At 37.5% G+C, this 15,796-nt stretch overlaps 1 protein-coding gene across 2 annotated transcripts; it reads right to left on the bottom strand.

Moving 5' to 3' along the window:
• Positions 1 to 2,813: 2,813 nt before the first annotated feature.
• LOC136206130 (E3 ubiquitin-protein ligase HAKAI homolog) lies at positions 2,814 to 6,752 on the bottom strand. 2 transcript variants are annotated; one of them, XM_065997059.1, is made up of 4 exons: positions 6,595 to 6,752; positions 6,031 to 6,384; positions 5,089 to 5,147; positions 2,814 to 4,064 (listed from the first exon to the last, which is right to left on the bottom strand). In XM_065997059.1, the coding sequence occupies exons 2-4, from the start codon at positions 6,280 to 6,282 to the stop codon at positions 2,933 to 2,935; spliced, it is 1,443 nt and encodes a 480-aa protein (XP_065853131.1). In that variant the 5' UTR covers positions 6,283 to 6,384; positions 6,595 to 6,752; the 3' UTR covers positions 2,814 to 2,932. The 2 variants fall into 2 exon arrangements, with proteins under 2 accessions (XP_065853131.1, XP_065853133.1); XM_065997061.1 differs by having other exon boundaries at positions 6,031 to 6,348.
• Positions 6,753 to 15,796: the final 9,044 nt, after the last annotated feature.

Here is a 15,796-nt window from a genome sequence, read left to right as displayed (position 1 = left end):
AAAATCCAAAATTAGACCGAACAGTTGAATTTTTTTTTAAGAATTGGACTAAATTAGACCATTGACTTTTTGTCAAATAATTGGATCAAAATTTATCTAAAACCGGACCGATAACCGAATTGGATTGAATGATCCCAAAATTTATCAATGGTAAATATATTTTTGGGAAAAGTATAAAAATAAACCTTGTGGTTACACCTGTTTTCGAACAACACCCGTGTGGTTTAAAAGTTTGCAAAATGGTACCTTGAGGTTCATTCCGTTAGCAAACACATATCAAATTGACTAACGGTGTTAAAAGTCAAAGGGAAAAGAGTTAATTTGGTTTTTATATTTATTTATTTTATAAATTAACCTCCTTATTATCTAATTATCCCTAACAAACTCTAAAATAAAAAATAAAAATCAATTATATCATCTTCTCCATCTCTTTAATTTCTTATTTTTTTTTCTTATTTTCCTCTCTTCTCTCTTAATTTCTCTCTCTCTAAAATAAATTGAACTACCAAACAAACATCCCATTATTCCATTTAACAAACACCCTCTTAATATCTAATCTATTCTAAACTCTAACAAAACAAAATAATCATTCAACATTTCCACTCGAACTTAGAAGGCACTTATTCGCAATCTAGTCCAACGATAGCCAATGAATCGCACAATTAAGCTCGCATAATTCTCTAGCGATTCGCAACGTGTTTAGAATATATTAGGTATTAAGAGGGTGTTTGTTTGGTGGTTCAATTTATTTTAGAGAGAGAGAAATTAAGAGAGAAGAGAGAGAAATAAGAAAAAAATAAGAAATTAAAGAGATGGAGAAGTTGGTAAAATTGATTTTTATTTTTTATTTTGGGGTTTGTTTGGGATAATTAGATAATAAGGATGTTAATTTATAAAATAAATAAATATAAAGACCAAATTAACTCTTTTCCCTTTGACTTTTAACACCGTTAGTCAATTTGGTATGTGTTTGCTAACGGAATGAACCTCAAGATACCATTTTGCAAACTTTTAAACCACACGGTGTTGTTCGAAAACAGGTATAACCACAAGGTTTATTTTTATACTTTTCCCTATATTTTTTTTTGCATATCAAAGTTTGTTATCTCTATGTAATTTTATAAGTTTAATTTAAATAAATTAGTGTATACATGATAGTTTATGTATATATACACTATTTTAAAGTTGTACTATATTAATAGTCTGTTTGGTTCAGATATTCGCTAATAGTTGTTGCGGTTGCTGTTGCTGTTAGTTGTTTGCAGTTGCAGTAAGCTGTTTGTTATTAGCTGTTTAATTACTAGTGTTTGGTAAAATTATATTGAACTGTTGCTGTTCGGATTTAAAATGTCTAAAATGGACATGTTTTAAATTAATCAACGATGAAATTATAAAAGGAAAAATGTGAAAAAGTGTCCATAACGTTAACAACTAGGAATAATTTTACTCTTAATGTCTAAAATGGTGCAATTTTACTCGTAACGCTGACAGCTAAGAGCAGTTTTACCTCTAACATTGGCAAGTTGAATCGATTCAGATATTATTAGAAAATATAAATATTTTATTTTTTATTATACACAATTTGCACATACTAGTAGTTCTAAAAAAGAGGTTTCATATTTTTTGTAATTTAATAATAAAATTGAAAATTAATATTTATAAATTCGATGAAATATTGGAAATTTTTTTTCCAACTCGTACAAAAGACAATATATTTTTATTTTCTTAAAAAAAATCACGTCTAATCATATGTTTGTGATATGTTACTAATGATGATAAAATGGTGCACGTGTAGATGACAATATTCATGACCAAGAAGACAATTTGATAAATTATTTCTCAAATTGACCCAACTTATCAATGTTATATATAAATTGCTTTTGACTGCCAAAATTAGAGGTATAATTGTACCATTTTAGACGTTAAGGGTAAAATTGCTCTTAGCTATGAATGTTGGGGGTATTTTTGCACCTTATCCTATTATAAAATAAAAAATGTGTTACATAAATTAATAAAAATAATCTATATAAAAAATAAAAAATTTATTGAACGTAATTGTTTTTCCGGTAATTATGCTGTAGAAATATAAATGATGTTAAATAATAAACATATTTTGTAGAAATAATAATGATAATTCTATCAATAACAACTAACTACAAACAGCTATTTATGAAAAGCTCCAAATAGAAGCTTTTGCAGTTATATAAACCTAACCAAGCGTTATATTTCCTACGGTTTGGAGTGAAACGCTAAACGCTCATCCGAAAAGCTAAAACAAACATCCTCTAAGTCTAATGTTATAAATATATAAATTATTAATAATGTTTACTATTATTTATAAACGTGTTCAATATATATTTTAGATATAACTTATAGAAAAAAAAAACAGTAGAAACAAATTTGAACTTTATTCCAATCCAACAATTAAATTTAGTATTTATTTTCTTTTTTACTACATGTCATTTTATATGATCAGTACACGTTAAGTTATCATTTTTTCTGCTATAAAATGCGGGTTTACGAAAATTAATTAGCATAATGAACTTATTATAAAATAAATAAATATTGGAATCAATAAATAAAGGATAACAATGTCTTTTTTCTAATATCCTTAATTTCTGTATAACTCTCTAAAAAGGCATGTAATATGAAACGGAGGGAGTAACATTTAACTGTTTCACCTAATTTAATCCTCTCAAGAACCGATTGAAGGCATTTTGGACCTACTATTCTATATGACGGAACACAGTAAAAAAACGCTGGACATATTTATAATACTCGAGGAGAAAAATTTCAAAGCAAAGACCACGAACTAACTAAAATAAATTATATAGTCTACCCAGAGAAGAAAAGAAGCACATATGATATCAATAGACAAAGTCTAGTACAAAAAATACATGGTGTTGTAACCTTAAAAACACCATCAGTTTCTTCACTCCTGGACATTTCCATAGCCATCACGGTTCTCGTGCTGCCACCCGAACCCTTGTCCATCATGACCCATATCACCGGAATAATACTTGCCTCTTTTAGGCTGTGATGAATGATGTAATGGCGGAGGAGGCGGCAGCGGATGTGAAAATGGTTGCGGTGCCAATATACCTTTCCCTTCCATTATGTTGCCACCCTGCACAGCTTCTCCTCCCTTGTTCGCAGATGGTGGAGGCGGAGGCATCATTCCTTGATTCCGCCCATACTCACCTTGATAAAACCCAACATTTCCCCTTGAATCTGATGGGTTTGGAAAACCATCTGGAATTCCTTGACCCCCAGGTGTTGATCCACTGTTCCAAGGCTGAGGATAATTTGCCATAAAATTCGCACCTGCAGGACCTGGTCCATAACCCAACAAGGATCCTTGTTCGGCTCCAGTTTCTGGTGCTAAATCTGGCCTAGCCATCTGTCCCATTTCATAGTGCGCACCGTAAAATGGCTGTCCTCCTTCAGGTTGGAAAGGAGGAAGACCATATTGAGGAGGCATCATTGGATTTGAATTCATAGGTACACCGAAATTAGGAGGTTGAATGGGATGCATGGGCGGGTAATCAGTGTCGGATAACATTCCCGGCTGCTTGTCTGAAAACTGGTTCGATTCTTGTGGGCCGCCCTGCATGCTTTGCTGGAAAGGATTCTGGATGCCAGGCCGGTCGAATCCTGGGGGACGATTGTTGTCAGGCTGGGACTCCGGTGGATAATTTTGACCTGGACCAAAATAGGATCTCGGTTGCATCATTGGCCTAGGAAGTGATTGCTCTCTAGGCTGCTGTCTACGAGCTTTATCATCAGAATCCATAAACTGAGCATTTGAACCAGGAGCAATATTTGACCTCGAGGAAACTCGAATATTGGAATCTGAAACTGAATAGTGTTTAGTGCTTTGAACCTCCGAGTCATCACCATTCTCCTTCTCTGGATTTGGATGTAGAAGGTCAGCATGGCTCTCCTGAATATGAGATTCAAACTCAGTCCTCTTCAAAAACGATTTGAGACAGTGAGGGGCTGCACAGATGAAAATTCCCTCCATTATTTTAATTGTCTGAATCTTCTGGATTCGATCATCACAACTGCATATAAGGAAAAATAGGATGAAACCGTTCAGTTCATTTCCGAAGAACAAGGCAAATGACTTTTCATGGAACAAAGAACAAATAGATAGCTATAATAAACCCCTATTAAAAATTAGCCTTGTTCATCGGATACTGACAAAGAAACAACATTGTAGTAGCATTTGTCATCTTTTCATTGATAGCTAAACCAAATCAAGATTAGTTAAATGTTACTGGTACAAAACAAGTTTACAGACAATTTCGAGTTTGGCCTCAAGGCAACAGATCTATAGCATAATATGCATTTGATTTTCTTTTTACACTTCACATATGCAACATTTATTTGAGATGAAATGCAATGGCAAGCTATTACGTATACTGCTACTATGGCAGTTTTGTCGCTTCAATGTACCTATCAGGAGCATCTGTAGGGGGAGACTTAATTAGATCTCCCCTGGGTATAGAGGGACAAAAAGATCACAGATATTTTGAATATTAGGATTTTGTGTAGTATGTTTACAGAAGGAGCGGGTAGTTTCTCTACTTTGCTACAGGAATATGATATGAATCCAAAAGGCATTCTTAGTTGCTATAAGTAGCCCTTCCTCCATTGGAGATTGTTATTTAAAAAAGAACCCCCTCGCCCTTAGCCTGAGTCTCCAGTATAAAGATTTGTGGTTTATACCAGTGCAAGTCCAAGTCAAATATTTAACATGAAAACTCGTATGAATACTAATACTCACAGTAATTGACTTCTAGCAACTAGAAGGTTATAAAAAGCATTTATTCATAGTTTGTCTAAGAATTGTGCATATATTAATTGATCTCTATGCTAAGCAGAGGAGTCGCACTTAAATGGTTGAGGAGCAAGTTAATGGACATCTGTAGAATCAAGACATGCAACAATATACATACAAGTTGAATTTTTAGTACACCACAAACAACTTGGAGTGATGACTATTACTGAAACATATTGCATTAAAAACAAAAAGAACTCATATGTTTGTTTAAAACATAAGAAAGATAAAAGTAATATCCTTACAGATAGCACATTGAATCGCTTCGAGCACAATCAAGGCAGAAGGCATGCTCACAGGGGCTCTGCATCATTTAAGTTTGTTAGTACAAGGATAACTTTATATTGACTAGCAGGACATTTATAGTAGCAAATATGGGATGCTCAACTTGAGACCATCAATAATGGTAATGGAGAAATTCAGCTAAAATGGGACATAAATAACATGTACTTTTGTACAAAATTTCAACAGCTTGCATAAATGAGATATCTCATTAGTCCAAATATAAGTGTGTCCAAATCAATTAATAACTTGAACATATAACCACAGTAAAACTAAGACAAAAAACCATGGACTCCAAATGTCCTACATAATCTACTTTAAAGTGAGAGCAGTTGGAAACAAATTATATCATTCATATGAAATGACAAAAGCCATTAGCCAACATCCATCAAGAAAACTAAAACCGAAGCTGCTGTTGCTATAAAGGATTATGATAATGAAATATGATAACACTTCATAGCAACACTCAAAAATTACAAGGAAGCATGAAGGCCTTATCATATGTGGCAACAAATATCAACTATGTGTGCATTAAACGAAAAGAAAAAAAATTATGAGAAGATAATGTTACTTCTCTCCCATGTTGGAATTTGGAAATGGAGTAGCTTCTGCGGAAAAGTGATTTACATTTTGGAGAATATATGTGAGGACATAAAGCCAAACACAATCACAATTCTCTCCAATAGTTACTTTCTTTCCCCTCCTATTATCTAATCGCTGAACTTGACCAAATCACAAAATTTAGTTTTATTAAAAAAAAAAAAAAACTCAGTCAGCCACATTACAGGCAAATTTATTTGGACTAGCAACTTTCTAATCTCATGAAGTACAAATTAGAGACAATGTCAAAGCATAAAACAAATTGCAGGAGAAAGTAAATACCAAGCACGAAAGTCAGGACCTACCAGACGTCCATAGATGGCAATTGGAAAATCACAACGGACACAGAAGTGAACACGTTCACCAAGTTGGCGTCTGGACCTGCGACCTACGGTCTTGACAGTAGTGGCAGCAGTGGAAGCTCCAATGCCCTTTGCTACTGGGAGATCAGCAAGGACAAGGTGGTCAGGGCAGGCGACAGTTACAGTATCCGCAGGCAGAGGCTTCACAATGCCACCGCCACTTTCTGATGATGGCTTGCTAAGCCGAATTAACATCGTTCACCTTTAGCAATTTTCCCTAGCTTCACCCTTCCGCTCAACTCAGGGACGGATCCAGGATATCTAGATAGTGGGGGCAAACAATAAGATCTTCGTAACCTAAAAAAATACAAAAGTATACAGACTAATATTACATACCAAAAGTATTCAAGAATGGAATCAATCAGATTTGAATTGAGCCTCATAGTCATACAAGAAGATAGAATCAATCATTTGAAGAATAAACATTAAATTACCATGAATTATTGAATTTCAAGTTTTCAATTCAACAAAAATTAGGGATTAAAAAAAGATCAATTAAAAACTAACATGTGGCTGTGGTTCGGACGCTCAGTGGCTGGACACTACAGAATGGAGATTAATTCTTCCGGCGGTGGAGGCTCGCTGGTGGTCGCCGTCGCCAACGTTGGGGCTGGCTAGAGTGGAGTGGCGTCACAAGAAGAACGAAAAGAGAAGTTTGGGTTTGAGAATTTGGAGAGAAGAGAGTCTGATGAGGCTTTATTAATTAAAATATAAGGTTAATTACAAATAACTACCTTGTGGTTTGGCCGATTTGCGATGTGGTACTGTGTTTTTTTTTTTTTTTACAAACGTAACCTTATGGTTGCAAAATTTTACATGTTTTTTTACTTTGCCAAATTTGGCCAATAACGACCTCAAAATGAAAATTTTCAAGAATTAAACTTGTTTGATATCATATTTACTATGGAATCATATTCTTAATTTTTCAAAATCATCATTTTTGGAGTTTTCTCTCTCCAAACATTTTCTTTCTCTCTCATAAAAAACAACACATAAATAACCTCAAACCTAAAAAGTTGAAGAATTAAAGTTGCTTAAAATATCATTTAACTCTTGAAAATTTTCATTTCGAAGTCGTCATCGGCCAAATTTGGCAAAGTAAAAAAAAACATGTAAAATTTTGCAACCATAGGGTTGTGTTTGCAAAAAACAAATATCACAGGTACCACATCGCAAATCGGTCAAACCACAGGGTAGTTATTTGTAATTAATCCTAAAATATAAAATTGAATAGTATATAGTAAAACCTCTATATAGGAATACACACCGAGCTATTTGTATAACAATTGGGAGGTTATTACTAAATAGAGTTTAGTATAATAAAATTTCTCAATACATAAAATTTTAAATTTTTATCATAGACAGACATACTTTATATATAATGCATAACAATAGACATGAATAGAACAAATTAAATATTTAGAGTTTAAGTTTTCAATATATACGTAATTGGAAGAGTTTTATGGAAAAAATGTAAACATCAATAAAAATACTAAATATTTATAATTTCAAGTTGTAGTTTGTGTTTCCAACTCATAGATAATTTCAATAGTTTTTTTAAATATTTTATAATTTAGTTTGAATTTTAATATATATATATATATATATATATATATAATTATTTTTATAAAAAAAATATATAATTATTACTGTATAGAGGCATAGTTTTTAAAGGTGGGATTTGAAAAGTGTATAACAAATAACGTTTGGGAGGTTATTCCTATTTATAACTAGCTCAAGTTGGGGCCGAGTTTTTTTATAACAAAATAGAGGTTATTCCTATATAGAGGTTTTACTGTATTAATAAATTTTTTATTTTTATTTTTAATTTTTCAAACGAAATGTACTGTTTCATTTAAAGGAAATAAAAAAAACAAACAAACAAACAAATGGTTTAAAGACCATCAGCTTCTTTTTCCATCTTCGACTTCGTATAAGGGAAACGGAGATAGGTTTCGGTGAGCAGCGTTACATATGCAATTTTTCTAAAATTTTGGCGGCCAATTGAGGCTCTAGTCCCGACTAGATCCCATGTTCCGACATTGTATGCGGTATAAAAAATTGTACTAAAAATTAATAACAATATAAGTTAGAAATTTAAATTACACATATAAGTTAATTACGCTAAAATTGGCTTAAATTGATTGGATTAGATTATAGTTAAATGCACTAAGAAAAAATTTAGATTAAGGAAGATGTCGCTCCTGCCTGGTGCGACTGGACGAAACCCTATCCCATCGGACCGATCGGCCCCCGCCTCTTCCTCCGTCCCTCCCGATGACCAAAGTTCCCCCTTCCCCAACATCCTGTTCCCACCTAGACTGTCCTGGAAAGATATCGCTGCCGCAAAAGTGACGACAGACCCACCCAAACAGCGAGAGGATCTCCGAGCTGCTGGTTTAATTCGTATTGAAGTCGATGAGAAGGATCCTCTGATCCCTAAGGTAACTATTGACCCTGAGCTGAAGAAGAGATTAGCCAAGCCCTGGGAGAATGCCCTAATAATCAAGTTGCTCGGAAGAAGCTTGGGGTATGTGGCCCTTCAACGTCGAACACTTGAACTCTGGAAACCCATCGCTGGGGTAAGTATGATGGACCTAGGGGAGGGATTCCATCTTGTGGAATTTGATAATGAATTAGATAGAAACCACGTAATCAACGATGGTCCCTGGCTGGTTCAGGGGCATTATCTCACTGTTCGCACCTGGTCACCTGTTTTCAACCCAACTGAAGCAAGTGTGGAGAAGTCAATGGTCTGGGTACGTTTCCCCCAACTCCCACTTTTATTCTATGATGAAGATGTTCTTTTGGGCATTGCTGCTACTGTAGGTAAACCTATCCGGGTGGATGAAAACACTGCAAAAAGAACCCGAGGCCGGTTTGCAAGAGTTTGTGTTGAGATTGATTTGCTAAAACCGTTGATTGCACAGTTTGAGCTAGACGGGGAAGTTCAGAGAGTGGAATATGAAGGCCTTCATACTGCCTGTACTAACTGTGGGAGGTATGGTCACCTTCGAACTGAGTGTTGCTGGCCTAGTGCGGTTCCTACGAAAAGGCCCCCGGATTCTTGTGAGATGGAGGTAGGGGAAGCTAATGATAATGAGGAGAGCGGAGAAAAAATGCCGGATCCTGAACAGGGGAAAAAAGACCATCCAAAGGTTTCGGGATCCTGCCCTGATGTCTATGGCCCGTGGATGCTGGTGCCCAAACGAAAGTTCCAGCCTCGGAATCCCAATCTAAGTAAAGCTGCTAAAGGTGACCAGGAAGGATGGAACTCTCTCAACCACAACCCTTTTGCTGAGAAAACGCCTCAGGTGAGTATCAACACCGATACCGAGAAGTTCCAGGGTTTCATCACAACTGACAAAAGGAATAAAGAGAAGGTACAAGTGGGAGGATCTGGGAGGAGTAAGCTCAAAGGGAAAGCTGCTGCCAATCAAGGGAATGGACCCAAAGAGCATAAAGAGCCAGGATTACAGTTACACCCAAACAAGTTTGCGAGTCTGATGCATGATTCGATGGAGGTGGAAAGGGAGAGATGGATGAATGATGGGAACTATATAGGTGGGGATTTCGTGGAAGGCTCGGTAGGAAGAGGGAAACGCACCCGCCTAGAGACGGAGTCCAGACCTGTTCTGAGTGAGTTGAATCTGAATTCTGTTCGGGATATTCCTGTGATGAAGGGAAATGACCGGCTTATCCAGAAATTGAAAAATAGATCAGCAGCTAAATGAATGGGGAAGGAGAATAGCACGGAGGAATCTCCTTCTGTGTTAAGCTTGAAGTAAGTGGTGTCGGTTCTGTTTCCTTTAGTTTCTTGCTTATGAAGATAATTACATGGAATTGTTTCGGTGCCGGTGGTACCGCTTTTCAGAGGACGTTACTTCATATGGTAAAGGTGCATAATCCTAACATTGTCTGTCTGTTGGAGACACGCATTCCTGGGACTAGGGCTCCTGTCATTGGCAAACAGATGGGTTTTCAAAAGTGTGAAATTGTAGAAGCCGAAGGGTTTAGTGGAGGTATTTGGGTGTTTTGGGATGATGCATGTGTTCAGGTCAGGGTTATTGAAAAGAATTATCAGTTTATGCATTGTCTGGTTACTTTCAAAGGGGGTGAGTGGAATGAGAAATCTTTTGATTTTACTGCTGTCTATGTTAGACCGCAGATGATGCACAAAAGAAGATTTTTTGACGACACGAGACAGCTGTTTAATCGTGTGACTAATCCTTGGCTTGTTTGTGGAGACTTTAATTGTATCAGGGAAAGTAGTGAGAAACATGGGGGCTCTATAAGAACCATTAATCGCTGTGGGCCTTTCTCAACTTGGATAAATGACCTTGAATTGGTTGATTTAGGCTATGTAGGCCCGAAGTTTACGTGGTATAGGGGAATGACGCCTCGGACTAGAATGGCGTGTAGGCTGGATCGAGGGCTATGCTCTCCCGATTGGCGGCTGTGGTTTCCTTCAGCAGTGGTGTGACACCTTCAGCGAGCCCAATCTGATCACACGCCGATAATGGTTGAGTTTGATACTCATCCTAAGAAGCAAGAAAGCAACTTTAAGTTTTTGACAGCCTGGTTAGAGCACTCCTCGCTGGTGGATATGGTCAAACAAAATTGGGGAAATAATATGCAGTTAGGAAACGCTCTCAAGCTACTGTCAGAGCGTCTGGGGAAGTGGAATCAGGAGGATTTTGGCAATATTCTGAACCGTAAGAAGCGAGTGTACGCTCGTTTGGGGGGTGTTCAGCAGAAGTTAGCGGTCCGATGTACGGCTGGGTTGCTCCGTCTTGAAAAAAAACTTATGACGGAGCTCCAACTGATTCTGAAGCAAGAAGAGTCCTTTTGGGCTCAAAGGTCCAGAGTTCAGTGGCTGAAAGAAGGGGACAGAAATACAAGGTTTTTTCACCTTTCTACAGTCATCCGAAATCGTCGAAATTGGAGGATTGGGATACAGAATTCAGAGGGCTCTTGGATTTGGGATGAGGAGAAGTTGAAGGAGATGGCGACTGAATTCTTTAAGCAGTTATATTATGAAGAGATCCCTGTTCGGGTCCAAATTTCTTCAGCTCATAATTTCCCCAGAATGGATGATTCTGATCTTGCCGAGATGAATAGACCTTTTATTGAAGAAGAGATTAAGACCGCCCTTCATAGTATGTCCCCTTGGAAAGCCCCGGGTCCTGATGGGTTCCAAGCGGGATTCTTTCAAAAGTTCTGGGAAATGGTAGGCTCGAGTACTAAAGACTGTGTTCTGCGTGGGCTTAACACTGGGGAGTTGGAGGAAGGAATGAACCATACTCTCATTTCGTTAATTCCGAAAGTTAAGGATCCGGATAGCCTATTTCAATTCCGTCCTATCAGCCTATGCAATGTAAGCTATAAGATTCTCACAAAATGCATTGCAAATAGGATTAAATCCATCCTACCCAAGGTGGTGGGTCCGATGTAGAGTAGTTTCGTTCCAGGCAGACAGATCTCTGACAATGTGGTGCTGATCCAGGAAAATGTTTTCTCTTTTCAACGAGTCAAAAATAAGAAAAAACAAATGTTGATCAAGTTAGACTTGGAGAAAGCGTACGATAGAATCAATTGGAACTTTCTCAGAGACACTCTTCCTACCCTTGGTCTCCCCTCTGGTTTGATCTCGACTATTATGCAGTGTGTAACATCCCCATATATGCATGTGCTCTGGAATGGTGCGAAGGGGGAGGGTTTCACCCCTTCTCGTGGTCTAAGACAGGGAGACCCCCTTTCTCCTTATCTGTTTGTTCTATGCTTGGAGAGGTTAAGCCATCTAATTCTGGATGCTATTGAAACAGGTCGTTGGAAACCAATTGTACTCTCTCAGAATGGGCCTAAAATCTCACATTGTTTCTTCGCAGATGACATTATCCTGATGGCTCAGGCTACAAAGGAGCAAGCCAGTACCATTAAGGAGATCCTAAATTTTTTCTGTGATGGCTCAGGACAGAAAATTAATTTGGAGAAATCTTGTTGTTTCTTTTCGGCAAATGTGCAGGACTATATACAGGATCAGATAACAGGGATGTTGGGAATCAGAAGCACTAAGAATTTTGGAAAGTATCTTGGAGTGCAGCTTACTCATGAGAGAGTGAATAGACGCTCCTTCGATACGGTGGTTGATAGAGTCAGATGTCGGCTCGCTGGTTGGAGGGAGAATTGCCTCTCAATGGCGGGAAGAACCACTCTGGTTAAATCAGTTTTATCTGCGCTTCCGACCTATACAATGCAGACAGCAGTTTTTCCAATTAGTGTGTGTAAGACACTTGACAGCATCAGTAGGAAGTTTGTTTGGGGCAGCAGTGGTAAAACTAAAGTGCATCTAGTGAATTGGAAGAGAGTTTGTAGACCTCGGAGCCAAGGAGGGATCGGGATCAGACAAACTCGTAAAGCCAATCTCGCTAATGTGGCTAAGCTTAGTTGGAGAATGCTCTCAGAACCGAATTGTTTCTGGGTTAAGGTGCTTAAAGGCATCTATGGCGGAAACAGAGAGGGGATGGACATGTTCCGGAAGAAGAATCCGCAAAGCTGTATTTGGAGGAGTATCGTCCAAGGGGCAGAAGTGTTGAAGAAAGGGCTAAACAGGTTAGTTAAAGACGGCAAGGATACGAACTTCTGGAATGATTGCTGGCTGGGCTCTAGGCCTCTCCGTGGAACAGCCATACGACCTTTATCTGAGGAAGAGAATGGAAGGAAGGTAGTTGAGTACTGGAAGGAGGGGCAAGGGTGGGATTGGGATGGTCTCGCCTTGGTTCTGCCTAGCGAAGAGCTGTTTAATCTAGCAGCAATAGTGCTGTTTCCTGGAGGGGAGACGAGGGATGGCTGGACGTGGGAGAAAACGCAAACATGAGCGTTCACGGTGAGGTCGGCGTACGAGGCCTTGAGGCCAACTTCAGTAATTCAGTTGGGTGAGTGGAGTTGCTCGGACTGGAAGGAGATTTGGGCGATTGAGACCACTGAACGAATCTGATACTTCATGTGGACCGTCGGGCATGGAGCTATTTTGACAAATGAAAATCGCGTCCGTCGGCACTTAAGCTTCGACGCTAGTTGTATGAACTGCGGAAATAAGGAAGATATGGTGCACCTATTCCGCGATTATGGGGAGGCTCGGCGAATTTGGCTCTTCTTTATCCCTATTGATTGGCAGCAGGCGTTCTTCTCAGGAGAGTTTAATTTATGGCTGAAGCATAATATCAGTGCTAAAGAACGCTGGTGCGGGAGGAGATGGTCTGCGGTCTTTGCTGTCAGTTGCTGGTTTATTTGGAAGTGGCGGAATGAATTAATTTTTGAGGGTTTGTCTCGGGGGATAGATGAGAAGATTGATTGCATATCTAGATACGCTTTGGAGATTCGGGGCGTGAATCAGAATCAGAGGAACAGCAGGCCATGGTCTGCACACTGTCAGGATCGTCTGGTGAAATGGAATCCGTCGGCGGGGGGGTGGATAAAAATCAATTGCGATGGGGCGAGCAAAGGGGATCCGGGCTGGGCGGCGTGTGGAGGACTGGCTCGAGATAGTACGGGAAGCTGGCTGAGAGGATTTATGTGTAATCTGGGGATATGCACTGCGTTGTTAGCAGAGCTATGGGGGATATATTATGGAATGGAGTCGGCTTGGAGATTGGACCGGAAGAAAGTTGTTATTGAATCAGACTCTCAATTGGCTGTCAGTATGATTAATGAGGAGGAGCCAAACTCCCACAAGCACTATTGGTTGATTGAAGAGTGTCGGAAGAGATCAGGTTATGACTGGGATGTTAAAGTTGTTCACACCCTTCGTGAAGGGAATAGAGCAGCGGATTTCTTGGTAAATTTCGCAGGATCAATGAGCTTAGGGCATCACGAGTGTGACGAACCCCCTGCATGCCTTAGAGACATCATCTTATCGGACTCTTCTGGTTCTTGTGTTATTAGGAGAGCTTGGGGTCTTCCCTGAGCCATGCTTTCTGTTTTCTTGGGGTCCTGCACCCTTCCTTATGTTCAAAAAAAAAAGATTATAGTTAAATGCTAAATTATATTAATTTAGTTGGATAGATAAGTTTATTATGCTAAAATGCTTGTTGGATTAATTAAATGCTAATTCCTTATTATTAAGTTCATTATGAAAACTATCCCTATTGTTTTGTTTTAAGAAAAAATCATACCAATTGTTAAAAAAAAAACAAAAACAAAAACAAAAGGAAAAAGAAATACATATATATACAACAAACTAACTCCTATTAATAATATCAAAAAATACAACAATCCCTCCCTGTTAATAACAACAAGAAAAAAATACATAAAAATACATAAAAGGACTAAAAAAGAATTAGCAAATCAACCATACTTCATGCAAAATAATTAACATTAATTATCAAAAAAAAATTAACATTAAATACACAAAATTCATAGAAAAAAGAACAAACTAAACAAACTGACAGCTGCTGAAAGAGAAAAAGAAGTCATTCCAGAAAATCAAGATAGGAGACAGGTAGTGAGAGAGATCGTGAAAGAGAGCGACGATCCATTATGGTTTTTAATTTGAAATTGAAAGAAGAGATGGACATTTCGGGAATTTTATGATAAGAGGGGGTAATGGTTCCGGAAAGAATATAAAGTAAAGGATAGAAAAGGGGACTTGGTTGGTGGTCTACGTTAGTTTAGGTTTGCATAAAACACTATTTAACCTCCAACCTATTCAGAATATGTGCATTTGACCATTGACCTATTATTTGTGTTTTTTTTTTTACAAAGAGGATAGAAGTCCTCTTTGTTACAAAATCAATGACTTTTCTCATAAGAAATTTCTCTCTTCATTAATTGCTTTGTTTTTATTTCACTTATCAATTAAATTTCATTAATTAAATACTCCACATATTTTCATTAACCATCTACTTAAATAAGAGTAAGTTAACATAAAGGTTAATAATTATAATCAGAATCATCGTGGGAACGATACTTTACTTTCATTCTATTATTTGATACAAGATATGGTGTATTTGCTCTAAAAACCACATAACATAAAATAAGCATCAGAGAGTACAACAATATACTTGTAATATGAGATTTTACTCGTTTATAAAGAGTTTTTAAGTTCCATTAGAGTAGCAGTAAAAAGATGAATTGCAAAATATCATTGTGTAAAAAGTTGTTTTTACTTTCTTTCACTTGTTTTCACCATTTTTCACTTTCTTTCACTAACTTTCATCAGTTTCATCTACTTATGTTTTTTTTTATTCTAGTTCTTTCTCTTCTTTGGTGGTCATGAACTTTATCACTGTCATCTTTGTTATTTATTTTAGTTTGAATATGAACTAAACATAATACTAGAATTACACTAGTACAGAAATGCTCACTTGTGTCGCACTTTTTCAGGTTGTTGTGTCGCACTTTTGTGCGACACAACAGGGGTGCGACACAAGAACTTTGCATCGCTCTTGAGAGCGACACAAGATACTTATCTGTTGTGTCGCACTTGTAACGCGCGCGACACAACATATGATAATTCTTGTGACGCGCTCCAAGGGTGCGCGACACAAGCTCCCCAATTAATCTGGTACACTTTGTATCGCTCCTTCCTCACGCGCGACGTAAAATATTGATATTTTTTAAAAAAAAATTAAAAAATTTCCAGCATCTAGCATAAAATTTACGTCATTTGCTACAAAAGAATCATATATTTCTTGGGAAACGTGCAACA

The sequence above is a fragment of the Euphorbia lathyris genome, chromosome 9 (assembly GCF_963576675.1).
Source record: "Euphorbia lathyris chromosome 9, ddEupLath1.1, whole genome shotgun sequence".
In the NCBI taxonomy this organism is placed as follows: domain Eukaryota; kingdom Viridiplantae; phylum Streptophyta; class Magnoliopsida; order Malpighiales; family Euphorbiaceae; genus Euphorbia; species Euphorbia lathyris.
This window is presented reverse-complemented; position numbering and strand designations above follow the sequence as displayed.